The sequence below is a fragment of the Pseudophryne corroboree genome, chromosome 4 (genome assembly GCF_028390025.1).
Source record: "Pseudophryne corroboree isolate aPseCor3 chromosome 4, aPseCor3.hap2, whole genome shotgun sequence".
NCBI classification, from domain to species: Eukaryota; Metazoa; Chordata; class Amphibia; order Anura; family Myobatrachidae; genus Pseudophryne; species Pseudophryne corroboree.
Window position 1 is genome coordinate 739704614 of NC_086447.1, and position 27467 is coordinate 739732080.

Here is a 27467-nt window from a genome sequence, read left to right on the forward strand (position 1 = left end):
AATAAGGAATTTTTAACAAGTGGTAAAAGTTCTAACCAACAAATCTGATAATGAAACAGGAAGGAGCTGGTGGTCGGTCCACAGCGAAAGGGTTAGCGCTCTGCTTGTCATTGCCCATTACTGCTATAGATGGTAGTAAAATCAAAGGATTAAATAAACTAACCAAGGCAATATATATAGATGGATAAAAGGAGGGGGACCAATGGTAGAACCTTGTAGTTTTCCCAAAAAAGAGAAAAGTTGTAGAGTTGAAATGGAAGAAACAAATGGTCTGAACAGAGGAACTGGAGATCCAAGATGGTGCTATGCTTTCCATAGGGTGAATATGGAGCAGCAGAGAGTGAATGGTGTTATTCTAGTCTGTTTTAAATAAGTAAAGAATTTAAAATACAAGGCATGTGTAAACATGTCCTATTGTCTTACAGGGAGAGAGAGTAAGTGAAGTAGATTTGCTCCCAATCGGCTTCTAGCTTTCATTTATATAGTTCTGTTTCAAAAATGTTAGAAGCTCATGGGTTACTATGTGCAGCTTACCCACTTCTTTCTCAAAAGTTTGATACATCTCTCCCTTAGTGACCAATGTTACATTGTATTTCCTCTGTATATAGAGTGATCACAACCTTACATATGCATCGGTTTCCAGTGATAAATGGAAAGAAATGCACACTTTTCATTTGTTTGGCCTAAGCTATGAAAAACTTGTCAGGTCCTGAAATACTGAAAAAAATGCCCCTTTTGTGCTGTTTTAAATGTATGTTTTCAGCTCCTTAAATGATTGTAAAAAAAAGTCATGTTCAGTATTACATTAATGTATGTATACATTTCCTCCCTTCAAAGGCTTTAGGTTTGAGGAGAAATATGCCATAGCCCTCCAGTGTGTGTGTGTGTGTGTGTCTGTCTGTCTGTCTGTCTGTCTGTCTGTCTGTCATATATATCAGACCCCTTGATGAAGTCTGCATAGACGAAACACGTTGGGAATTCCCTGTTGACCTCCTGCATTACAGATAAGCTGCCTCCATATTCCTTTTTATGTTGTTGCTGCTTCTTACAACTTTTTTTTTTATACATTTTTATAATTTTTACACTTTTAAGTTAAATGTACATTTACAGTATATACATCTATATACTGTAAATATCTACATGTAAAAAATGTTGTCCTCCCATTTTTATATATCCAGCTTTTTGTATAAATAAAATGTTATAATTTTACTTGGGCTATCTGATCCACTTTTTAACCTATTTTCTATGACCTCAATATTTTCTTGCTATTAACCTGACTGATGTGGATCATAGGGTCGACCACACTTAGGTCAACAGTAACTAAATCAACACCTGAAATAAGTCGACACAAGCATTAGGTCGACATGAGTTTTTAAAAAAAAATCGGTGTCATGTTCTTCGTAGAGTGACATGGAACCCCAATTAGTGCACCATGTTCACTCTGCATGCTTCGGGCAAGGTGCCTCGCTCCGCTACTGCTGCGCTCGGCACAGATTACCGTTCCCAATTGTAGTCCGTGTGGATCGTAAAGTATAAAAAAGTGAAAAACTCATGTTGACCAATAGTGATCGATCTAATGCTTGTCGACCTAAGTGTGGTCGATCTAGAGACCGGATACCAAACCTGACACAACCAGTCACAGTATTGCATAGGAAAGTGTTTGGTACTTTCTGTAATCTACCACCCAGTTTACTGTGCTGGATAGTTTAGAACCCATGTATCCTGCTCAGCTTCAATTGAAAGCAGAAAAAAACCTACGTACTGTATGTGAGATTAGTTTCCCTTTTATTTGAAGCTTTCCGTCAAATATGCCATTACACCGTGTAAGCAGACTGCCCCGTGAGAAAGACCACACTGATTTACCAGAGACCCTTTTTAACCCCCATAAAATGATTGTGTACCTATGTGCAAACAGGGTCGCAGCACCTGTTAACTGCAGCTTGTGGGTTCCAGTTGGGGTTAATTGAATAGCCCTGGGGGAATAAATAATCCCGTGGTAAATTACCACTGCTAAGTGACTAACTACAATTCTTAGCCATTTATAATTTGTATCAGTTTTGCAACTTTTGTCAGAAAATGACATAAAGGGCATTTTCAACACATATAAATGTTGCTGCACGTCTCACAGGTTAATCGCTCCTTTTCAGAGCTGGATTAAGGCAGGGTCTACAGGGGCGGCCATCCTTGGCCTCCCACACACTGAATTTTGAATTGCAGGAGTCTCCCTTCCGCAGTTTAGCTGTTCAGTAACAGCGGCCGCCGAGTTACTCCTGCACACTCAGAGTGACAGCAGTGCCAGGTTTGTGCGCTGCCGCTAGTGGGTACGGCAGCCAGGTCTCCTGCCTCACAGCTGCGCGTCCCATCATCCTGAGCGGGAAGCCCATCCGCCTCCACCCCGCGGTGTCCTCTGTCACTACAGGCCAGCAGCAACACAGAAACAATGGTCCCCATTGCGGATTTCATGCATGCTGTTGTTCCAGAGGAAGAGGGTAAGGGGCAGGGACTGGCAGAGGCGGGGGGGGGGGGGGGTTGGGGCATGGGCATTGGGTGCTGGCAGTTGGTTGGTGTGGGGGCCCCCACAACCTACATTGCCCTGTGTCCCCACCAGCCTTAATCCGGCCCTGCTACTCGGTGACTTCATAAATGCTCTGCACATGGAGAAAAAATTGTGCTCATTTATCTGTACCATTGTAGGTTTTTTTAATTGTACATGTTTATCCTCTGTATATTCTACAAAATGTACATCAGTGCTGAGATACAGACCACAGTGTTGCTGTAAGTAGCAGAGAGTGACAGACAAGGCAGGAAAGGAGAACTGCATGTGTTGTGACAGGTGCAGGGTGCTAGAATGAACACTACACAGGTATAGGAGGCCTTACCTGCTTAGGGCTGGTGTAAGTTTCAGTAGTGTGGTCCGTATAATGATGCACCAATCTGCATTCCTATGTGTACAGACATTAATTAATAATTTAAGGAAGTGGTTTTTTTTTGTTTTTTTTTAGCAGACAACAGCTAAAGTATAAGGTTTTACAATTCAGCTATCTAAGCACATTTCAACTGTGAAAACAACTTCACCATACAACATTTGGCAATAGTGGTTTATTACTCTTTGATAAAACATTGTAGGATTTGGATAAATGACAAACATGATTGGTCCATTGTATTTCCTTCCCAAAATAACATATTCTCAAACAAGTGCAGTATATGCACAAATATAGCAAGTAGTATCATGCAAATTTGAATGGTATCATTATTTACATTGGTCAGGAGCTACGCCTTGTTTATAAAAATAAAACAAATTTTATAAAGATAAAAAAAAATTTTTTTTTTTTTTTTCCATTTTTTTTTTTTTTTTTTTTACTGTATCTAGAGCTGGGTACACACTAGAAGAATGTATAGCCTGCTGATAGCAACAGGACTCTGCATTAGTAAGTACATACACACTTGCAGAGGGCAACAGCGACAGGGAATGCCATGCTGCAACAGGTGTGTAGCCCCTTATGGCTGCGAACAATGTAGTTCATAGACACTTTGCGTCCTTTGTGCAGCACAGCTGATGGGCAATATATCTAAAGATATATCAGCTCATCTGTCTGTGCGTACGGGTGGTTTGCGGATGTAGGGGCTGACGTCACAGCTGGATGAGAGGACCAACACATTGAGCGGCCGATTGGTAAGTGTGTATACTTGCCTGAATTGGTCTACTATCATGTCTGTCTGGTGTGTACCCAGCCTTTGACAACACTTTGCAGGGGCATTTCAAATGTTCCAGGTGCCATATGCTGTGTGTCTAAATGAATAAGCATCTTATTGGAGCAATTCAATTGTTTCTCCAATCAGACACACCTTTAGCTGCAGCAGACAAAAGTTTTCTTGCAGCCTCTAGAGGTGCGAGAAAAAATATGTGAAAAGTCCGTAGTTTGAGCACCCAAACCAGGACGTTAGACGTCCAAACAAGAACTTAGCGCAGCTAAAATCCAGTGCTTTCAGGTGCGTTAAATGCTAATGGGCACCCAAACAGAGAAACAATGGAATTGCTCTGTCGGGCGCCCATTCTTATAGACGCCCAACAGGGGACACCCGACACAACTGAACCGCCCCCTACTAGTACAAAGATTAGTGATTTGGAGAATTTGCATGTAATAACCAAATGAGTTCCTTGACTGTTTCAGTTGTCCTTCTCATGACCTCTACACAAGATACAGCAACCCCACCCGAACAACCCCCACCACCACCACCATCTGTGATATCCTCCATTTGCTCCCACCTACAAGACTTCTACTGTGCTGCTCCCCATCTATGGAATACCCTCCACCAAACTCCACATCCATCAGGTGTGCTCTCTAAATACCCACTATAGCCTACTTAACTTGTTCTTGCCCTAATCTTTACATACACTTTACCTGCCACGACGCATCAAGTCCTAGGGCAGAATGTATCGCGTATTGCATGTACTATGCAATACATACTGCTCATTATCACATGGATGGTGGCATTTATTAGCTTATGCCTGGGACAGGTCTTTTTAGAAGAGCTGTCCCTTGTGATGAGAAGATTTCTGTGTTCAAGACCTATTGCGCTTGCTTGACCTCGGCTAGCTCTCTAAGGCAGTGTTTTTCAACCACTGTGCCATGGCACACTAGTGTGCCCTGAGCAGTCTCCATGTGTGCCGCCATAGTAGCAGAGCCAGGTCTGTCAGTGTTTTGCTGCTACTGAGGCCCTGGAATGATCAATACTGGTGGGTTTAGTGGTTACAGAGCCAGTTCTTATTTTGGGCCCGGGCAGTGTTGGGCTCTTCTGGCTTTCTCAGATGTGGCTCAAGCGTTACCTATGGAGAAGCTGTGAGATGACATCCTAGGTCACGCAACTGCACCATGCATCACCATTATATTTGAGTGTGCCTTGGCAATATTTAAATCTAGTTCAGGGTGCCGCGAGTTGTAAAAGGTTGAAAATCTCTGCTCTAAGGAGTCAATTCAATTCAGCGCAGATTGAATAGTGCTGGGAATTAGATTCCGATGCTATTCAATTCAGCGCGCTGTTAAGTTGGAGAAGGCTGGTTTTCTCAAACTAAACAGGGTGTTTTGTCACGAGAACTGGCGTTCCCCGACTTAAGTGCCAGGCGCGATGCTGCTTCAGGCGCGTTAAGGGCAGAAAACAGCATCACACCAGCACTTTTGTTGGATTTCTGCTCGCACCCCAGAAATCCTCTCGTCAGGCATCACATCGCACTGAATTAAATAGCATTGGGAGTTAATTCCCGGCACTATTCAATCCCAGCTGAATTGAATTGACCCTTAAGAACTCATTGCTGTAAGAAGCCCATGGGGATCTATAGGTAACACCATCTATAGATGGCGTTACTTATCTGGCACAAACTCCGGAAATTGAATGCTGCATGGGGCACATTGCAGCCCAATAGAATTATAATACAGATGATAATACATATGTTTGATTGCATTTTGTTTGCCACTTGATACATCCCGCCCTTTATGTCTCTGCTTTCGTCCTGCCTCTTGACTGTAAGTTCTTACAAGCAGGGCCCTATCTCCACCTACTACTCTTATTCACATCTTCCTTGCCTACCTTAAATGCGCATGTAACGTTCTTCTGCATTACTGGTTCTCTGTGAGTGTTCTGTTTTTATCTTAATTGTACTTATGTAGTTTTGTTAATTGCTACCTTTTAATTGTGCTTGTTTGGTTTGTACTGTACATGTAATTTGTTATTGTTTTTTATTTTGTTTAATTTGTGCTGGCTGTCCAGTGTTGCAGGATTTTGTGGCATCTGATGATGATGGTGATTATATTCCTGCTATAAGCAACAGTAGCTGGTCTGTATCTTGAGGATTTCCTTTATATCTCCTTCCGTCAGCAAATGACCTTATACACTGCAGTATACACTGCCAACATAGCACACCCTATATATGATAGAAGGGTCTAATCAATAGCATGTCATAGATACAGGCACAGAAATGTCTGCAGATACCGCACGTACTAAGGCGATTCAATAAACACCGTTTTAAACATGAATAAAGAATGATTTCCTCTTCTACTCTACCCTTACATAAGATACCATGACTCCGAGCGCTAGGGAATATTGTCCTGCACTTTATTAATACAGCAAATCACTTTCTCTTAACTACTTCCTGATAAAATGCCTTGGGCATTATTTATAGAGATAATTTCCCAGGTCCTTTTTATTGTGTGATGTATTTGTGTGTTTTTTCTCTAACGTCCTAAGTGGATGCTGGGGACTCCGTAAGGACCATGGGGAATAGCGGCTCCGCAGGAGACTGGGCACAAAAGTAAAGCTTTAGAACTACCTGGTGTGCACTGGCTCCTCCCCCCATGACCCTCCTCCAAGCCTCAGTTAGATTTTTGTGCCCGAACGAGAAGGGTGCACACTAGGTGGCTCTCCTGAGCTGCTTAGTGAAAAGTTTAGTTTTAGGTTTTTTATTTTCAGTGAGACCTGCTGGCAACAGGCTCACTGCATCGAGGGACTAAGGGGAGAAGAAGCGAACTCACCTGCGTGCAGAGTGGATTGGGCTTCTTAGGCTACTGGACATTAGCTCCAGAGGGACGATCACAGGCCCAGCCATGGATGGGTCCCAGAGCCGCGCCGCCGGCCCCCTTACAGAGCCAGAAGACAGAAGAGGTCCGGAAAATTGGCGGCAGAAGACGTCCTGTCTTCAACAAGGTAGCGCACAGCACTGCAGCTGTGCGCCATTGCTCTCAGCACACTTCACACTCCGGTCACTGAGGGTGCAGGGCGCTGGGGGGGGGGGTGCCATGAGACGCAATAAAAACACCTTGGATGGCAAAAAATGCATCACATATAGCTCCTGGGCTATATGGATGCATTTAACCCCTGCCAGAATACATAGAAAAACGGGTGATAAGGCCGCCGATAAGGGGGCGGAGCCTATCTCCTCAGCACACTGGCGCCATTTTCCCTCACAGCTCCGTTGGAGGGAAGCTCCCTGGCTCTCCCCTGCAGTCACTACACTACAGAAAGGGTTAAAAAAGAGAGGGGGGGCACTAATTACGCGCAGTATTAAAATACAGCAGCTATAAGGGGAAAAACACTTATATAAGGTTATCCCTGTATAGATATATAGCGCTCTGGTGTGTGCTCAAAGATAAAAGGTAGATCCAAAGTGCGCAATAAATGTTACAGTGGGCAGCCGTCACACAGAAAAAGGGAACACCAAATCCCTGTGGTACAATGCAAACAAAAAAGAGTTATGTGTGCATAGGCGCCTTTGTAACAAAGATGAGAGGATAATGTAAAACAATATTTATTTAAAAACATAGAAGCATAGACAGCATAACAAAATACAATGAACATATATATTGCACTTGTCCCAAAAAGATTTCTCACCCTCTAATGGATTTGCGGTGGGCAGATGGCTTTCTCAGCAAAAAAGCGATCAGTTCCCAGTGTGGTTCAGATGGCACCACCGCAAAAAGCTTTTGTCTTTAGAAGGCTGAGTAGGGATTCAGTCGGTGCATTCAAAATAGGGTATCCATATCGTCCAAACAACGCGTTTCGGAGTGTGCAACTCCTTTTTCAAGCTTGGATGGTATGGATCACAACCAAATGGATATTTATACCCTTACTAATTGACACAATTTTTCAATTATTCCCATTTCCGGTTTCGCCGACCGGAAGTGACGTATGCAGTTCATCACTTCCGGTTGCGTCTCAGTATCTCTATGTCGTAATATTCCATATAATATATATTACCCCCAGCACTTATGTGCAGGCACATCCGCCTGTTACTCATTATCTAATGGACTTCACGGTCACCAAAAGCGAAAACAAGAACTTTCTTCCGTTTTCGCCGACCGGAAGTGACGCATGCGTTCCACCGCTGCGTTCCAAACGGTGGCCATTTTAGAATTTAAGAATTTCAATCATATACTTATGCTGGGGATCTACAAACTTCTAAATTTTAAAAGAAAGAATCCCTTCTATTTGATCTATTAACATATACATAAGATCCACATATACATATAGAAAAAATGTACAAAAATGTCCCCAAACAAAAACTTTGTCATTAAAAATGGAAAAGACTTCCGAAATCACTTTGCCGGATGTGACATATGTGTTCCACCGCTGCGTTCCACATAACGGCCATTTGTAGATTCCTTTTTCGATTCATTTGAGAAGTATTTTGCAGAAAAGAAGAGGGAATTAGATCCACTGTCATATCTCCTCACCAAAACTTTGCCGTACTGTGTATTCCGGGCCAGTCCGTCCCTAATACCGGGAGATAGGCATCTCAAAAATCCAAAAGAATCTTCATTCTAATATAAGGCTCAGAGAGAAGAAGATAAAAACAATTAAGAATCACATACAATGGTTAAAATTACTCTAAAAACCATTTCAACTCAAAATCAAAATTATGTCCTTCAGGTTGTAAAGTGTTCAAGGTGTAGATCCACTTCATTTCACTCTGCGCAAGTTTTCTTTCTGTATTTTTATATTTCCAATTTCCTTTAATTAATTGGATCCCAAGGAATCTTTTTATTCCCTTTTCGCATTTGTTATGAACCACTGAAAAGTGTTCAGACAAGGGATGGGTACTGAGACCCTTCTTAATATTATAAATGTGTTCTGCTGTTCTTGTTTTAAGGCTTCTAGTAGTTTTGCCTATATATAATCGTCACTTCCGGTCGGCGAAACCGGAAATGGGAATAATTGAAAAATTGTGTCAATTAGTAAGGGTATAAATATCCATTTGGTTGTGATCCATACCATCCAAGCTTGAAAAAGGAGTTGCACACTCCGAAACGCGTTGTTTGGACGATATGGATACCCTATTTTGAATGCACCGACTGAATCCCTACTCAGCCTTCTAAAGACAAAAGCTTTTTGCGGTGGTGCCATCTGAACCACACTGGGAACTGATCGCTTTTTTGCTGAGAAAGCCATCTGCCCACCGCAAATCCATTAGAGGGTGAGAAATCTTTTTGGGACAAGTGCAATATATATGTTCATTGTATTTTGTTATGCTGTCTATGCTTCTATGTTTTTAAATAAATATTGTTTTACATTATCCTCTCATCTTTGTTACAAAGGCGCCTATGCACACATAACTCTTTTTTGTTTGCTCTGGTGTGTGCTGGCAAACTCTCCCTCTGTCTCCCCAAAGGGCTAGTGGGGTCCTGTCCTCTATCAGAGCATTCCCTGTGTGTGTGCTGTATGTCGGTACGTTTGTGTCGACATGTATGAGGAGAAAAATGATGTGGAGACGGAGCAGATTGCCTGTAATAGTGATGTCACCCCCTAGGGGGTCGACACCTGAGTGGATGAACTGTTGGAAGGAATTACGTGACAGTGTCAGCTCTGTATAAAAGACAGTGGTTGACATGAGACAGCCGGCTACTCAGCTTGTGCCTGTCCAGACGTCTCATAGGCCGTCAGGGGCTCTAAAGCGCCCGTTACCTCAGATGGCAGATATAGACGCCGACACGGATACTGACTCCAGTGTCGACGGTGAAGAGACAAATGTGACTTCCAGTAGGGCCACACGTTACATGATGGAGGCAATGAAAAATGTTTTACACATTTCTGATAATACGAGTACCACCAAAAAGGGGTATTATGTTCGGTGAGGAAAAACTACCTGTAGTTTTCCTGAATCTGAGAAATTAAATGAGGTGAGTGATGATGCGTGGGTTTCCCCCGATAACAACTGATAATTTCTAAAATGTTATTGGCATTATATCCTTTCCCGCCAGAGGTTAGGGTGCGTTGGGAAACACCCTCTAGGGTGGATAAAGCGCTCACACGCTTGTAAGGGCTCTACCCTCTCCTGAGATGGCCGCCCTTAAGGATCCTGCTGATAGAAAGCAGGAGGGTATCCTAAAATGTATTTACACACATACTGGTGTTATACTGCGACCAGCAATCGCCTCAGCCTGGATGTGCAGTGCTGGGTTGGCGTGGTCGGATTCCCTGACTGAAAATATTGATACCCTAGATAGGGACAGTATATTTTTGCCTATAGAGCATTTAAAAGATGCATTTCTATATATGCGTGATGCACAGCGGAATATTTGCCGACTGGCATCAAGTCTAAGTGCGTTGTCCATTTCTACCAGTAGAGGGTTATGGACACGACAGTGGTCAGGTGATGCGGATTTCAAACGGCATTTGGAAGTATTGCCTTATTAAGGGGAGGAGTTATTTGGGGTCGGTCTTTCAGACCTGGTGGCCACGGCAACAGCTGGGAAATCCACGTTTGTACCCCAGGTCGCCTCTCAACATGAGAAGACGCCGTATTATTAGGCGCAGTCTTTTCGTGGACAAGCGGGCAAAAGGTTCCTCATTTCTGCCCCGTGACAGAGGGAGAGGAAAAAGGCTGCAGAAATCAGCCAGTTCCCAGGAACAGAAACCCTCTCCCGCCTCTGCCAAGCCCTCAGTATGACGCTGGGGCTTTACAAGCAGAATCAGGCAAGGTCTCAATAAATTTCAGCGCGCAGTGGGCTCACTCGCAAGTAGACCCCTGGATCCTTCAGGTGATATCTCAGGGGTACAAATTGGAATTCGAGACGTCTCCCCCTCGCCGTTTCCTAAAGTCGGCTTTACCGATGTCTCCTTCTGACAGGGAGACAGTTTTGGAAGCCATTCACAAGCTGTATTCCCAGCAGGTGATAATCAAGGTACCCCTCCTGCAACAGGGAACGGGGTATTATTCCACATTGTTGTGGTACCGAAGCCGGACGGCTCGGTGAGACCGATTCTAAATCTAAAATCTTTGAACACTTACATACAGAGGTTCAAATTCAAGATTGAGTCACTCAGAGCAGTGATTGCGAACCTGGAAGAAGGGGACTACATGATGTCTCGGGACATCAAGGATGCTTACCTTCATGTCCAAATTTACCGTTCTCACCAAGGGTACCTCAGGTTTATGGTACAGAACTGTCACTATCAGTTCAGACGCTGCCGTATGGATGGTCCACGGCACCCCGGGTCTTTACCAAGGTAATGGGCGAAATGATGATATTCCTTCGACGGAAGGGAATTTTAGTTATCCCTTACTTGGACGATTCCCTGATAAGGGTAAGATCCAGGGAACAGTTGAAGGTCGGTGTAGCACTATCTCAGGTAGTGTTGCGGCAGCACGATTGGATTCTTAATATTCCAAAATCGCAGCTGGTTCAGACGACTCGTCTTCTGTTCCTAGGGATGATCCTGGACACAGTCCAGAAAAAGGTGTTTCTCCCGGAGGAGAAAGCCAGGGAGTTATCCGAGCTAGTCAGGAACCTCCTAAAACCGAGCCAAGTCTCAGTGCATCAATGCACAAGGGTTCTGGGTAAAATGGTGGCTTCCTACGAAGCAATCCCATTCGGCAGATTCCACGCAAGAACTTTCCAGTGGGACCTGCTGGACAAATGGTCCGCGGGTCGCATCTTCAGATGCATCAGCGGATAACCCTGTCACCAAGAACAAGGGTGTCCCTCCTGTGTTGGTTGCAGAGTGCTCATCTTCTAGAGGGCCGCAGATTCGGCATTCAGGACTGGGTCCTGGTGACCACGGATGCCAGCCTGCGAGGCTGGGGAGCAGTCACACAGGGAAGGAATTTCCAGGGCTTATGGTCAAGCCTGGAGACATCACTTCACATAAATATCCTGAAGCTAAGGGCCATTTACAATGCTCTAAGCTTAGCAAGTCCTCTGCTTCAAGGTCAGCCGGTGTTGATCCAGTCGGACAACATCACGGCAGTCACCCACGTAAACAGACAGGGTGGCACAAGAAGCAGGAGGGCAATGGCAGAAGCTGCAAGGATTCTTCGCTGGGCGGAAAATCATGTGATAGCACTGTCAGCAATTCCGGGAGTGGACAACTGGGAAGCAGACTTCCTCAGCAGACACGACCTCCACCCGGGAGAGTGGGGACTTCACCCAGAAGTCTTCCACATGATTATAAACCGTTGGGAAAAACTCGACAGGTATTGCGCCAGGTCAAGGGACCCTCAGGCAATAGCTATAGACGCTCTGGTAACACCGTGGGTGTACCAGTCAGTGTATGTGTTCCCTCATCTGCCTCTCATACCCAAGGTACTGAGATTGATAAGATGGAGAGGAGTAAGCACTATATTCGTGGCTCCGGATTGGCCAAGAAGGACTTGGTAACCGGAACTTCAAGAGATGCTCACGGAGGATCCGTGGCCTCTACCTCTAAGAAGGGACCTGCTCCAGCAAGGACCCTGTCTGTTCCAAGACTTACCGCGGCTGCGTTTGACGGCATGGCGGTTGAACGCCGGATCCTGAAGGAAAAAAGGCATTCCGGATGAAGTCATCCCTATCCTGATCAAAACCAGGAAGGATGTAACCGCAAAACATTATCACCGCATTTGGCGAAAATATGTTGCGTGGTGCGAGGCCAGTAAGGCCAGACGGAGGAAATTCAACTGGGTCGATTCCTACATTTCCTGCAAACAGGAGTGTCTATGGGCCTGAAATTGGGGTCCATTAAGGTTCAAATTTCGGCCCTGTCAATTTTCTTCCAAAAAGAACTAGCTTCAGTCCCTTAAGTTCAGACGTTGTAAAAGGGGTACTGCATATACAGCCTCCTTTTGTGCCTCCAGTGGCACCTTGGGATCTCAATGTAGTTTTTGGGTTCCAAAAGTCACATTGGTTTGAACCACTTAAATCTGTGGAGTTAAAATATCTCACATGGAAAGTGGTCATGCTGTTGGCCCTGGCCTGGGCCAGGCGCGTGTCAGAATTGGCGGCTTTATCCTGTAAAAGCCCTTATCTGATTTTCCATTCGGACAGGGCGGAATTGAGGACTCGTCCTCAGTTTCTCCCTAAGGTGGTTTCAGCGTTTCACCTGAACCAACCTATTGTGGTGCCTGCGGCTACTAGGGACTTGGAGGACTCCAAGTTGCTAGACGTTGTCAGGGCCCTGAAAATATGTTTCCAGGACGGCTGGAGTCAGAAAATCTGACTCGCTGTTTATCCTGTATGCACCCAACAAGCTGGGTGCTCCTGCTTCTAAGCAGACTATTGCTCGTTGGATTTGTAGTACAATTCAGCTTGCACATTCTATGGCAGGCCTGCCACAGCCAAAAATCTGTAAATGTCCACTCCACAAGGAAGATGGGCTCATCTTGGGCGGCTGCCCGAGGGGTCTCGGCTTTACAACTTTGCCGAGCAGCTACTTGGTTAGGAGCAAATACGTTTGTAAAATTCTACAAAATTGATACCCTGGCTGAGGAGGACCTGGAGTTCTCTCATTTGGTGCTGCAGAGTCATCCGCACTCTCCCGCCCGTTTGGGAGCTTTGGTATAATCCCCATGGTCCTTACGGAGTCCCCAGCATCCACTTAGGACGTTAGAGAAAATAAGAATTTACTTACCGATAATTCTATTTCTCGTAGTCCGTAGTGGATGCTGGGCGCCCATCCCAAGTGCGGATTGTCTGCAATACTGGTACATAGTTATTGTTACCAAAAAATCGGGTTATTGCTGTAGTGAGCCATCTTTTCTAGAGGCTCCTCTGTTCTCATGCTGTTAACTGGGTTTAGATCACGAGTTGTACAGTGTGATTGGTGTGGCTGGTATGAGTCTTACCCGGGATTCAAAATCCTTCCTTATTGTGTACGCTCGTCCGGGCACAGTATCCTAACTGAGGCTTGGAGGAGGGTCATGGGGGGAGGAGCCAGTGCACACCAGGTAGTTCTAAAGCTTTACTTTTGTGCCCAGTCTCCTGCGGAGCCGCTATTCCCCATGGTCCTTACGGAGTCCCCAGCATCCACTACGGACTACGAGAAATAGAATTATCGGTAAGTAAATTCTTATTATTTACTATAGAAAGATAAAAAGGGGCAACCCCATTGGCACAGGAGAGCTTTAGTCTGGTGCCCTGTTGATGTCCTTTGCCCTCCAAGACCTGACATCAGTAGAGCTGTGAGTGATAGAGAAAGCTGGCCCAGGAATGAGCTTAATGCAGCCTGTAGGCAAGCTGTAATGTCAGAGGAGACTCTGCTGGCCACTTCTGGGGCAGCTGTAACTTTACTAGGCCCTGCCCCGTAGTCCATGGGGAGGGGCTGGGACTAAAAGATGCAATTTTACATCTTTTAGCCCCACTCCCTCCATACAGTTCTGCAAATCCCGGGTATAATTTAATCCTGCCCGCTTCACTAGGAAGTGGGTGGGATACAGGAGATTTGGCCTCTCTTCCGTGGGTGCGGGGAGCTATCTGAAAAATCGTGAGTTGGAGAGCAGGCAAGGATGTGTTACTGCTTGATGCTGACACTGTGACACTATGCTGGTCACTCAGAGGCAGTGTTTTCAAAGACTTTCTACAGCAGGGGTGTCAAACTCAAATTCATCGGGGGCCGCATCAGCAGTTTGGTCCCCATCAAAGGGCCGGTTGTATCTGTAGGTCTATCCAAAATTTACCGCTCCACCTGCCTTATATGTGCCCAGCCATCTGCCCCCTTTTAAAGTGCCCAGCCATGTGCCCCCTTTTATAGTGCCCAGCCATGTGCCCCCTTTTATAGTGCACAGGTCCCCATTTTACACATTGCGGCAGGCACAGGTCCCCATTTTACACATTGCGGCAGGCACAGGTCCCCATTTTACACATTGTGGCAGGCACAGGTCCCCATTTTACACATTGTGGCAGGCACAGGTCCCCATTTTACACATTGTGGCAGGCACAGGTCCCCATTTTACACATTGTGGCAGGCACAGGTCCCCATTTTACACATTGTGGCAGGCACAGGTCCCCATTTTACACATAGCGGCAGGTACAGGTCCCCATTTTACACATTGTGGCAGGCACAGGTCCCCATTTTACACATTGTGGCAGGCACAGGTCCCCATTTTACACATAGCGGCAGGCACAGGTCCCCATTTTACACATTGTGGCAGGCACAGGTCCCCATTTTACACATTGTGGCAGGCACAGGTCCCCATTTTACACATTGTGGCAGGCACAGGTCCCCATTTTACACATTGTGGCAGGCACAGGTCCCCATTTTACACATTGTGGCAGGCACAGGTCCCCATTTTACACATAGCGGCAGGCACAGGTCCCCATTTTACACATAGCGGCAGGTACAGGTCCCCATTTTACACATTGTGGCAGGCACAGGTCCCCATTTTACACATTGCAGCAGGTGGTGGAAGGAGGGAGAGAGAGAGAAAGAAAGAGAGGAAGGGAGAGGGGCTGACTTACATTTGAAGCGGTTCTCGCCGCTCTTCAGCCGCCTCTCCCTCCTCGTCTGCGCGGCTCCCTTCTCCCTCCTCCGACGGGGTTTCGTTGAATGACGCGTTTGCGCCGTGACGTCACGACGCAATCGCGTCATTCCGCAAAACCCCGCCCCCCCGAGCTGGGCACTCGGGAGAAGGGGGTTTCATGGCGGCGGCACCGCGGGCCATCAGACGAGGTCTGGCGGGCCGGATTTGGCCCGCGGGCCTTGTCTTTGACACCCCTGTTCTACAGTTATCACTGAGGATGCTCCTGTCTGTACACCCATATTTATTCTTCATGATTAGTTATACATATTTTTGTTTGGGTGCCTATGTATGTTGTGCACAAACAGCCTCCCATTTAAAACCGTTCATCTTGTCTGCTCACCCTGCTTTGAGTGTCCAAACTACTGTTTGGTCCCCCAAATTGCAGAGTTTGCATATATTTTTTTTTCTCGCACCTCAGGAGGCTGCGTGAAAAAATGTGACCTCGGTGGCTAATGTGCGCCCAAACGGCAGAACAATTGAATTGCTGCCATCGGGCGCCATCTAGATTAAAAGCAATTACATTTCCCCCATAGTGTACAATGTAGCCAGTAATAAAATGCTATTTAGGTGACCTAGAACTACTGTTACTCAGAAACCAGCATGTCTGTTCCGTTTTACATAATGGGATTGGCTCTTCAGAATCCATATGTTGTATTTCACATGCGGCTTTACATTGTAAAGACCACGTACATGTCAATGTACTACAAAGGCTTCACCACAGGCTGCTCAGTCTGTCACAGTTGCACTGCTCGCAGTTACTGATAAATAAGAATAAGATATAAACCAGCACAGCACGAATGCTTCACCAGGAAATCCTTTACTTAGGGCAGGCATGTCCAAACTGCGGCCCTCCAGCTGTTGAGAAACTACATATCCCAGCATGCCCTGACACAGGTTTAGCATTCTCTGACAGCAATACTGTGTCAGGGCATGCTGGGATATGTAGTTTCACAACAGCTGGAGGGCCACAGTTTGGACATGCCTGACTTAGGGTTTTTATTTGTGATATATTTAGTTCTATGTTTATGCATGTTGTTATAGTTAGTGTTCACTCTAGGCTGTTTTAGCAGGGCGCCGCGCCCTGCCCGTTTTTTAGCAGGCAAAACCCGCCCTGCCCCTTTTGCGGTGCCCTGCTAGAACAGCCGCCCGCTTCCTGCCCTCCTGGCGTGTATAGATGCCGTGCGCATGCGCGCGGCATCCATTCACGCATTGGGAGAGGGCTGGGGGAAGCCCAGTACCGACGGAGGTGCTGGGCACGCCCCCAACAGTGACGTCGCCGGCCACAGACGCTCTCTATAGTAGCATCGGTGGGCCGCCCCGCCCCTAAAATTACGTAGGTGTGGCCACGCCCCCTAATTTGTGTGGCCACGCCCCCGTTTTGGGCGCGCACGCGCGGTTACGCCGCGCACGCGCACATGTGCCCCCGGAGTCCGGCGCCCTGCCCCTTTTCACTCCTAGAGTGAACACTAATAGTGTCTGCTGATGTGCATTAAGCATATTCCGTAATTGCAGTAGCTGCGCCGTTCTGTTGTGCAATTCTCATTCCTGCTAAGCAGTACTTTTTTCTAACACTAATTCCATCAATAGGAGGCAATCACTGTCATTTACCATGCACAAAGCGCCTGGGTTTTCTAGTGATGAGCCTAAATGGCCCGCGCGGCACACCTCAACGTCTGTGTGTAGAGAGGTGAAAAGCGAGGCACACTGTACAACAGCTATTAATTATTAGCGTCTTTTTTTCTTTTTACATTTTTTATTAAAGCATTTTGCACTGCAATAATACATTGCATTACATTGAAAGAAAAAAATTTACCCAAAGTAATCAAAAGCACTTTGCATAAAATCAGTACAGAGAAAATTTTTTTTGGTGACAAGACAGGTGATCAGTATATTCAGTGTATCAATAAAAGGTGTTGGTGCCACAGTAGGACAGAAGATTTGCAATAGGCTGTTACAGTAATTACCCCTTTCATTGAATACAACTTCAGTCTTTATGGCAAAATAGTACTTGGTGTAGTCCTCTGTATGACTTGGCATCAATCATGAGAGGAAAAGGACGTTGGGGCTATAGTTATTACACATGGAACTGTTGTGAGATAGGGCTGGGACTGAAATGCCGGAGGTTGGGATTTCAGCGTTCAGAATACAGACCACGGTATTCTGATGTTCAGAATCCTGACAGGGGAAGGTAAGTATACTTGCCTTCCACCAATGGCCCCTAACCCTCCTTCCCAGCAGCCTAACCCTCCTCAGTGGTGCCTAAAACTAACTCCTCTCCCTGCAACCTAAACCTAACCCTTCCCCCGCAGCCTAAACCTGCCTGACGAGATCACATGAGATATTAGAGCTTCGTTTTACATTGTTCAAGTATAAATTAAAAAACAACTTTAGTAGTTGCAGATAAAAAGACGATGTACTGTAAGCTGATTTACTACTGTATGTAAGGGTTATGGACTCTACACACTGGCAGATACGCCGCCGAGCTGCCCGACGGCGGATACGGGTGACAGGGGGAGTGAATTTTCTTCACTCCCCCCGTCACCCAGCTCCATAGCAATGCATGCTAATATGGACAATCTCGTCCATATTGGTCTGAATGCATAAGCGACCCGGCACCAACGATTAATGAGCGCGAGTCCGCGCATCGTTAATCGTTGGTGCCAAATGTGTATACATGGTGCGCTTGTATAAGTATGTATTATGTGTATAGCCAAAATGCTGAAAAGAAAAAAAACAGATTAGGGAGCAATATAAGGTGCAAATAGCACTGATAATGTTTAAGCTCTTTTTTGACTGTTTTTCAAAAGTCCCGATCTCCACGGCGGTTATGTGCAAGATGTTATCCGGATGCTATGGTAAGGTCCCCCGGCAGGTGGTCTAACTTTCCCTATCCTACCTGGAGTCCTCTGATCACGGATGTACACAGTCTGCAAGATGCGGTAGCTGGCGTCGCCTCTCCCTAACCGGAAGTACGCAGAGCGCCGCGAGACGTCACTTCCGGCTGGCGTGATGACGTTGGTGCCTACACATTGGGGGTGATTCCAAGTTGATCGCAGCAGGAATTTTGTTAGCAGTTGGGCAAAACCATGTGCACTGCAGGGGAAGCAGATATAACGTGCAGAAAGAGTTAGATTTGGGTGGGTTATTTTGTTTCTGTGCAGGGTAAATACTGGCTGCTTTATTTTTACACTGCAAATTAGATTGCAGATTGAACACACCTCACCCAAATTTAACTCTCTCTGCACATGTTAAATCTGCCTCCCCTGCAGTGTACATGGTTTTGCCCAACTGCTAACAAAATTCCTGCTGCGATCAATTTGGAATTACCCCCATTGTACGATATGAACGAGTTCTCGCTCATTAATGAACGAGAACGTTCATATTGTGCATTTTATCTGTCTGTGTAGGGCCCTTAAGTATCCGTATCCTGATAGATTGCTACTGTAGGTCCAGCGGCAGCTATACCTATTAATAATATAGCGGTCTAACACTGCCTGTTTCTTCTTTGCTTACTGATCTAATATCACAAATAATGTGACTATTGGCTAAATGTAACTGCTTTTGGTGTCCACCCCATCAGTACAATGAATAGATGCAAACTATGGTGAGCAGTGTTACTTGTTAGCAAAAAAATATTTGTATACAGATATTTCAGAGGAATAGGGGTAATGGGTGTTTCAAATTTGTTGAATGAGCGTTGTCATGGAATAAATGAAGTCGGTCATTTACATGTAGGATAATAGGGTACTGGTTTGGCAGAGTTACTTATGATGCTGGTGTAGTTTAATTTAACACTTTTGCTTTCCAGCCAAGTTGAACCATATGTTTTTTATGGTGACCTACCAGAATGGGCGTTGTATTAAGACTACAATGTGTATACTTTTGGTAAATGTTCTATTGATTACCATCTCTATCCACCCTCCGCTTCCTATATCTGTACTGTACTTGTTTTCCCTTTCATGCAGTGTCTGCAAGTGGTGAAGGTGAAATAAATGTAGGTTGTTAGTCATAATGTGTTATTAATGTTTGCTCTGTGCACTGCTGGCTATCTACTTTTTTGTACTGGCAAAGGCTACTCTTGTCTGCATGTGATTTTAACTGTTCATGTACCATCAGACGAAACTGCTTTATAAATTTGTCAAACTCAGAAAGCATCTATTGTGAAATTTCTGCTTTTATTTTCATAACCCGTAAATTTTAATGATTCATCAATCACCTTGATTAGGTTTTGGGGGCATATCAGTGCTGTTTAGACTACCCTGGCAAATGTAATCTGTAATTTAGTAAACAATTGAATTCCCACATAAGTGTAATCCTTTCCAGTTCTGCCCAAACAGTGGTGTATCTAGGAGTAAAGTATCTTATTGCCACAACCGTTTTTGTTGCCATGTCCAATGCACGGTGAGCTGATAAACCGGCTTTAGGGGGTCATTCCGAGTTGTTCGCTCGCAAGTGAATTTTAGCAGATTTGCTCATGCTAAGCCGCCGCCTACTGGGAGTGAATCTTAGCATCTTAAAATTGCGAATGATGTATTCGCAATATTGCGATTACACACCTCGTAGCAGTTTCTGAGTAGCTTTAGACTTACTCGGCATCTGCGATCATTTCACTGCTTGTCGTTCCTGGTTTGACGTCACAAACACACCCAGCGTTCGCCCAGACACTCCCCCGTTTCTCCAGCCACTCCTGCGTTTTTTCCGGAAACGGTAGCGTTTTTTCCCACACGCCCATAAAACGGCCTGTTTCCGCCCAGTAACACCCATTTCCTGTCAATCACATTACGATCGCCAGAACGATGAAAATGCCGTGAGTAAAATTCCTAAGTGCATAGCAAATTTACTTGGCGCAGTCGCAGTGCGGACATTGCGCATGCGCATTACGCGGAAAATCGCTGCGATGCGAAGATTTTTACCGAGCGAACAACTCGGAATGACCCCCCTAATTCACATTTCTGCCGTTAAGTTTAGTCTTTTTTTCATCTATTTTAGCATGCGTGCACATTATTTTTCTGCAGCGGGGTACACTGTGTTCCACAGGATATACATCGGGGTGTAGAGATGGATCTTGATCCATAGGCACCAACAGGCTAAAGCTTTAGACTGTCATAGAATGCATTGCGTGGCCTCCTCTATATACCCGCCTTCAGGCACTGTGAGCTCAGTTTTAGAGTTGGTGCCTGCATGAAGCAGGTCACTAAATGGGGGCTGCGCTAGGCAGCCCTGGAAAAGCTTTTTAGAAGACTTCAAGGGCTGCAGCACTGCATATGTCAGTGTGACATACTGTGCTACAGCTCCATCACCTCCCCAGCGGTGTCGCATACTCCCGCTGGCAATGTTCCCGGGTACTTGCGGCCCCCACTATATCCACCAGGGCATAGGAGCACAGGTTGGATAGTAAAATATCCACTTTCATAAGGCTCAATAGTACCCGGTGGTGAGGACCAGCATAGGGGAAAAAGGCGCTTGACCTGTAGCCCCTCCCCCAGCTCCAGCCGCCATCTATTACTGGTGTTCCCGCTCTGGAGCTGCCTCACACTCTCCCTCACTCCCTGACTGAAACTCTGGGCGCCATCTTCTCACAGTAGCTGCGACTTGTCTTTGGGACTGCAGTGCAAGGTCTCCTCTGTAAATCCGCCTGATTCATCAGCGCTGTGATTTTACAGACACTTAAGTATTCAACATGTCATTTTAAGACAGTGTTAGTTAAGAACAAGTGTACCTCTACCAGAATATATTGTACGAGTATTCTGATACATACATCTGGTCTCGGACCGCGCATTGTTATATATATATTTTGTTGTCTGACTAAAATAATTATCTGCATTGTCACTGTGACTGTGTGTGCCTTTATCTGCCATGTGGATTTCACTTTGAGTGTATCCCAGCTATATCTAGCACTGTATTCTGTACCCTAGGACTAGGTGCGTCAGGGTCTCGTAGTGCTGCACAGTATTTACCGTTAAGTGTATTCTACTGTGTACTCGCTGGTGTTGTGTACTGTGTACGCAGACACATAGTACTGGATTTAGACGCTGGTGTTGTGTACTGTGTACGCTGTCGCATACTAGGGGATTTATTCACAGGTATTGTACTCTGTCTTGCTATTTCGTACTCATACGCTCTACAGTTGCATTCGCTAAAATGGCTAACACAAAGGGCGGGAAATCCACGGACGCGCTTGTATCATGCAGCGCATGCGCCAGGGATTTGCCAGAGGGGGAAGCTTTGAATCATGGTCTATGTAATACGTGCCATACATCTCCCAGTCAGTCCGCAGCTCCTGTAACCAATCAGGAGCCACCTTGGGCGGCGTTCTCATCTATGCTCAATACGCTTGAGATAAACATTATGTGCCCCCTATGGGACCTCCTGTACCATTGCAGCCACATATTGTCCCTGTGGTAAATCCGCCCTGGGCAGATGCTCTGTCTACCCAGATACAACAACTGAATCAATCTTTGGTTAAACAAAAATCTACCCCACGTCTCTCTGGGGTCAAGGGGTCATCTAAGCGGGCCGCTTCCTCCTCACAATCCACTAATTTCTCAGATGATACTTCTGATGAGGATGGGGAGTATACTGATCCATCAGACACTGATACAGTTGCTTCTGACGAGGAACCTACAACTCAGGTTGATGTCCCTGACCTAGTGGAGGCTATTAAGCTGATTCTACAAATCGATGATGATGTAGATCCCACTACTGCATCTAAGAAACCTGATCAGTTTAAACGTCAGAAGGTAGCTAAAGTAGTCTTGCCACATTCTGACCATTTAGTAGACATATGTCAAGAACCCTGGTCTTCTCCAGGGAAGAAATTCTCCCTGTCTAAAAAGATGCTAGCTCGTTATCCTTTCCCTGCTGAGTTGTGTAACAAGTAGGAAAATTCACCGCCGGAGAACTCCCATGTCACCCGTCTTGTGGTGTCATCTACTCTGCCTGTCACCACTGTCACCTCACTGAAGGAACCGACAGATAAGCGTGTGGAGGGATGCCTGAAGTCTATTTACTCCCTTACAGGTGCTGTACATAAACCCACTATAGCAGCCTCCTGGGCCACAAAAGAAATTGAAGCATGGGTTCAGGCAATAGAGGATGAGCTGCCTCAGGATATATCTGTCACTGCCAGACAATATCTGTCTCATATTGCCACCGACTCCTAATATATTCAGGAGGCGTCCTCTGAGGGAGGTGAAATGACGGATAAGGCGTCAACTACGTCCATCCTGTCTCGCCGAATTCTATGGTTGAGGTCATGGAAGGTGGACCTGGACTCCAAAAAGACCTTGGAGGTACTTCCTTTTAAGGGAGACATCCTATTTCGGGAAGATCTGAATAAGATCATGACTGACTTAGTGGCTGCTAAGACTGCATTTCTCCCGAATACTAATCCTTCTGCACTGAAGGCAAAGAGTACCACTTTTCGTTCCGTTCGACCTCAAGGGAAAGCAAAAGGTCAGACATACCCGAGACAAGCTCGTGCTCCCAAAACCACTAAGCCCAAAATGAAGCAATCCTGGGCCGCCCTCCAGCCTGCTTACAAACATGACAAGCCTGCGCATTACGGGGCGGGCCTCCCCCTGCGGGATCCCAGGGTGGGAGGCCGACTTCTGCAGTTCACCCAGGCCTGGTTAAAGATCACTTCAGGCGCATGGGTGTGAGAAGTCGTCTCTCACGTGTACGCATTCTCTTTCAAGAGACGTCCTCCTCGCCAGTTCTGCACGACGGTTATTCCTTCGGACCCGTTGAAGGCGCAAGCTCTACAAATGGTTGTGCGTTCCCTCCTGGATACAGCAGTAGTAGTGCCGGTACCCCTGTCCCAGGGAGTCGGAGGATACTACTCAACCCTGTTTCTAGTCCCGAAACCCAATGGGTCCTTCCGGCCTGTACTCCATTTCAAATCACTGAACAAATTTGTGAGAGTGTCCAAGTTCCGTATGGAAATGCTGCCCTCGATTGTACTGGCCATGGAACCCAGAGATTATATAGTATCCCTGGATGTACAAGATGCTTATCTGCATATACATATTGCCATATCGCATCAGCAATATCTGCGGTTTGCTGTTGGCAACCCTCACTATCAGTTTCAGGCTCTGCCGTTTGGACTGGCCACGGCTCCTTGGATCTTCACCAATGTTATGGTCGTGCTAACAGCTCATCTGCGTCGTCAGGGAATCAGGACCCTGCCGTATCTGGACGACTTGCTGATCCTGGCAAACTCCCAAGATGTCCTCCTAAGTCATCTGCAACTGATGGTAAACTTCCTACAAGCCCACGGGTGGCTCGTCAACTGGAAGACATCCTGGGTGGTCCCTGCTCGGAGCATGATGCACCTGGGGGCACTGCTGGACACACACAGCCAAAGACTGTTTCTGTCTCCAGAGAAAGTCCTGAAACTTCAGGACAGGATCAGATACTGCCTCTCTCGCCCAAGAGTGTCGATACACTCAGCGATGCAAGTACTAGGCCTCATGGTGTAGGCTTTCGACATGGTAGAGTGTGCTCAATTTCATTCCTGCCCTCTACAGAGGTTAATCCTTTCCAAGTGGGATGGCCTGCCTCATCGGATCAGGTCTCAAATGATCTCCTTGACTCCGGAGGTTTGTCTGTCCCTGAGCTGGTGACTACAGGACCAGCAGTTGAGCAGGAGCCATCCCTTCTGGATCCCCAACTGGGTCCTACTGACTACGGACGTCAGTCTGAGGGGTTGGGACGCAGTGCTGAAGCAGCACTCTCTCCAGGGTCAGTGAACTAATGAGGAATCTCTCCTCCCGATAAACATTCTGGAATTGCGGGCAGTGTTCAATGCTTTGACTCTTGCCCTGCCTCCGATATAGAACAGGCCTGTTCAAGTACAATCAGACAACGCTACCATGGTGGCATACATAAACCATCAAGGCGACACTCGAAGTCGCATGGCAATAGTGGAAGTGTCAAACATCCTTAATTGGGCAGAACGCCATCTGCCAGCAATATCGGCAGTGTTCATTCCGGGGGTCCTCAACTGGTAAGCGGATTTCCTCAGTCGTCAGGACGTACACACCGGAGAGTGGGGTCTTCATCCGGAAGTCTTTCAACTCCTAGGGTACAAGTGGGGTCTACAAGATGTAGACCTGATGGCGTGACGACACAATCACAAACTTCCGGTCTTCGAATCAAGAACAAGGGATCCTCGTGGATGCACTGGCAATTCCATGGAACTTTCGGCTGCCCTACGTGTTCCCTTCAGTGTCACTTCTACCCAGGGTACTACGGAATTCCAAGCAAGAAGGAGTAATACTACTTCTAGTCGCTCCAGTGTGGCCCAGACAGCATTGGTTCTCAGACCTGCAGGGTCTATCGATAGAGCGTCCTTTTCTACTTCCTTAATGCCCAGACCACCTCGTTCAGGGCCCTTGTGTCTACCCGAACCTGGCCAGGCTGGCTTTGACGGCGTGGCTCTTGAAGCTTCACTCCTGAGGGTCAAAGGATTCTCCGAGGCGATTATCCAAACTATGTTGAAGGCCCGCAGACTGGCTTCTGCACGGATTTATTATAGGGTTTGGAATTCTTACTTCACCTGGTGTGCTGCTAAGAATGACGATGCTTCCAAGTTTAGTTCTTCCAGACTTCTGGCTTTTTTTACAAGGCCTGGATTTAGGACTTCATCTGGCCTCCCTCAAGGTTCACATATCTGCCTTGTCGGTGTGGTTTCAGAGAAAAATTGCGTCTATACCTGACATTCATACATTCACTCAGGGCGTACTGCGAATTCAGCCTCCCTATGTCCCTCCTTTGGCTCCATTGGATTTTTCTGTTGTCCTGAATACTCTCCATTTGAACCTCTTGAGTCAGTGGACCTTAAATGGCTCACAGCCAAGGTCCTGTTTCTGCTGGCTGTTGCCTCTGCTAGAAGGGTGTCAGACATAGGCGCTGTCTTGTCGTCCGCCCTTTTTGATATTTCATTGTGACCGAGCAGTTCTTAGAACTCCCCCTGGTTATTTAGCTAAGGTGGTGTCATCTTTTCACTTTAATCAAGAGATTGGGGTTCTAGCCTTCATCTCTTCCGAATTGTCCTCCAAAGAACGGTCTTTGGAAGTGGTACAGGCTCTCCGTATATATGTGGAGAGGACTGCCTCTATCAGGAGGTCAGATACCCTCTTTGTACTGTTTGGTTTCCACAAACGTGTCTGGCCTGCGAATAAGCAAACCTTGGCCAGATGGATTAGAATGGTGAATGCACAAGCTTATGCGCAGGCTGGACTCCCAGCTCCTGCTGCTATTAAAGCCATTCTACTCTGTCTGTTGGACCCTCTTGGGTGGCCCGTCGAGGCCCATCCGCAGAACAATTGTGCAAGGTGGCTACGTGGTCCTCAGTGAACACGTTTATTAGATTCTATGCCTTTTGATACTTCCGCCTTGCAGGATGCTTCCTTTGGACGCCTGGTTGTCATACCCGCTAAGGTGCGTCCCCTCACTTGAGAAACTGCTTTAGGACATCCCCGAGCATCTTCCGATCAGCATGCAGGATCTGGAGCAGTAATTTCTGCTAATTACTTCTTTACTGCATGAAGGGGGGAAGGGGTGTGTAGTGAGATAGGGCTGGAGAGAGAACACTAAACTGTAGTAGGGGGCATTGGACTGAGTGAAGGAGCCCCGGTACATGACTTCCAGGGTGGTAGGGAGTGTTTAATACGCAGGGGAGGGGTGAATAGTGGAGTGGGCTTAATATCATCATCTGATGGGATGGCAGCTTGTTTGACCAGATATCTGTTTCCTGGATTTGTTATCTTTTAATGGGATAAAAAAAAAAAAAGTAAAGAGTCCTACCTTTCAGGAGGTACCAAGTTTTTTGGGGTGGGGTTCAGGAGCCAAAGCACCCCACTGACAAGAATATAAAACTGCACATCCCAGGCGTATGGAGCTGGAGCAGGGACCGGTTGCTTGGAACGCTGATATCTCCGCTCTGGGTACGGTAGAGACAAGCTGCAAGTGTCCACCAGAAGGGGTGAGTCCCAGCTTTTGGAGTATACACACAGAAAAACTCTTAAAGTCAGACAGAACCAGAGATATCCAGCCGGGAAGAGCAATTTACAGGCTCTGATGGGGACCACTGCTTTGAAGTTTGATATCTCTGGTCCCCTAGGGATGATTTTCTAAACATCTGGTACCCCTGGAAAGAGGGGACACGGCTATTGGCCTAGACTCCTGGGGCCCTTGGGCAATCCCCATTAAGCCCAATGGAAAAGATGGCCCTGGGTACTGACCCAATCTTGGTCTGAGAAATTTTTAATCATTTGGCCCACATAGATCAGAATTCAGATGTTTTGCGCCCTTGATCTAACATCTAAAGTGCCTGGAGATCGCGAGGCACCATTCAACTGTGGCTAAACCCAACTTCTATGGGCAAAAAAACAACAACAATTGAATGGTGCCTCTCGATCTCCAGTCACTTTAGACGACCACAGTGCTGGGCACGATCGAGAAAAGGGCTGTTTGGGTGCCCAAATGGGTCACATTTCACGCATTTCAGCTTCCCATGCCCGGGATGTGCAAGCTGAAATGCAGACGCCAAGAGCCATTCATGCCCGAACGGAGCTACAATTGAATAGCTCTGTTGAGCTTGATTATAGGCAAAAAGAAAAGGACAAAAAAATTACACTTCTCAGCTGCCTGATGGAATGTGAAGGGCTTCCTAAAAGTTTTATACACCAAACTACCAATTGAATGTATCCCCCTGGCTGACCATAATAGGAAAGGGTTCGCAGCTATGCCACATTGGAAGAGTTTTATGTGCGTTCAAGCCTTTTAAATGAAACAATATATTTAAAGGCGGTAATTTTACCATTTGGTCAGTACAATTTTATATTTCTTAGAGGCTCTCACATTATTTAATGGCGCAGACATTGTTTTATGCCATCTCTCTGATCTATATAAGCAATACAGGGAATCGTCTGCCTTCCTTTTATGTAAGCTTTCTAATATTTCATAACTTTTGTCCACTGATATCTCTATAAACAATGAGAAAAGGTAGTGTATCTACTTTTCATTTTTTTCTTTTTTTTTTGGTTATTCTTTCTGTACATAAATGTACAGTATTACATTCCACAACTTCTGAAAGGGTTAATGCTTACATGATGATAAGAGTGGGTTACTGGTATTTGGAAGCATTCATCTACAAAGCCTAGTAATGCTTTGCATACGTTGCCTTAGTTTTGTGTGT

The 27467-nt window shown here is 46.1% G+C and overlaps 1 protein-coding gene across 4 annotated transcripts in view; it reads left to right on the forward strand.

Annotated features, from left to right (window-relative positions):
* Nucleotides 1–27467, forward strand: part of ABHD12 (abhydrolase domain containing 12, lysophospholipase) — a 364140-nt gene that overhangs the window by 133197 nt on the left and 203476 nt on the right. For 2 of the 4 annotated variants that reach the window (XR_010176161.1, XM_063918117.1), the window contains exon 2: nt 4173–4334. The exons of the other annotated variants lie outside the window; for them this stretch is intronic. Coding sequence is in view for 1 of the 2 variants with exons in the window: in XM_063918117.1 (XP_063774187.1) it covers nt 4173–4334 (162 nt within the window). In the remaining variant the exon portion in view is untranslated. The remainder of the gene's footprint in view (nt 1–4172; nt 4335–27467) is intronic. 4 annotated transcript variants of the gene reach the window in all.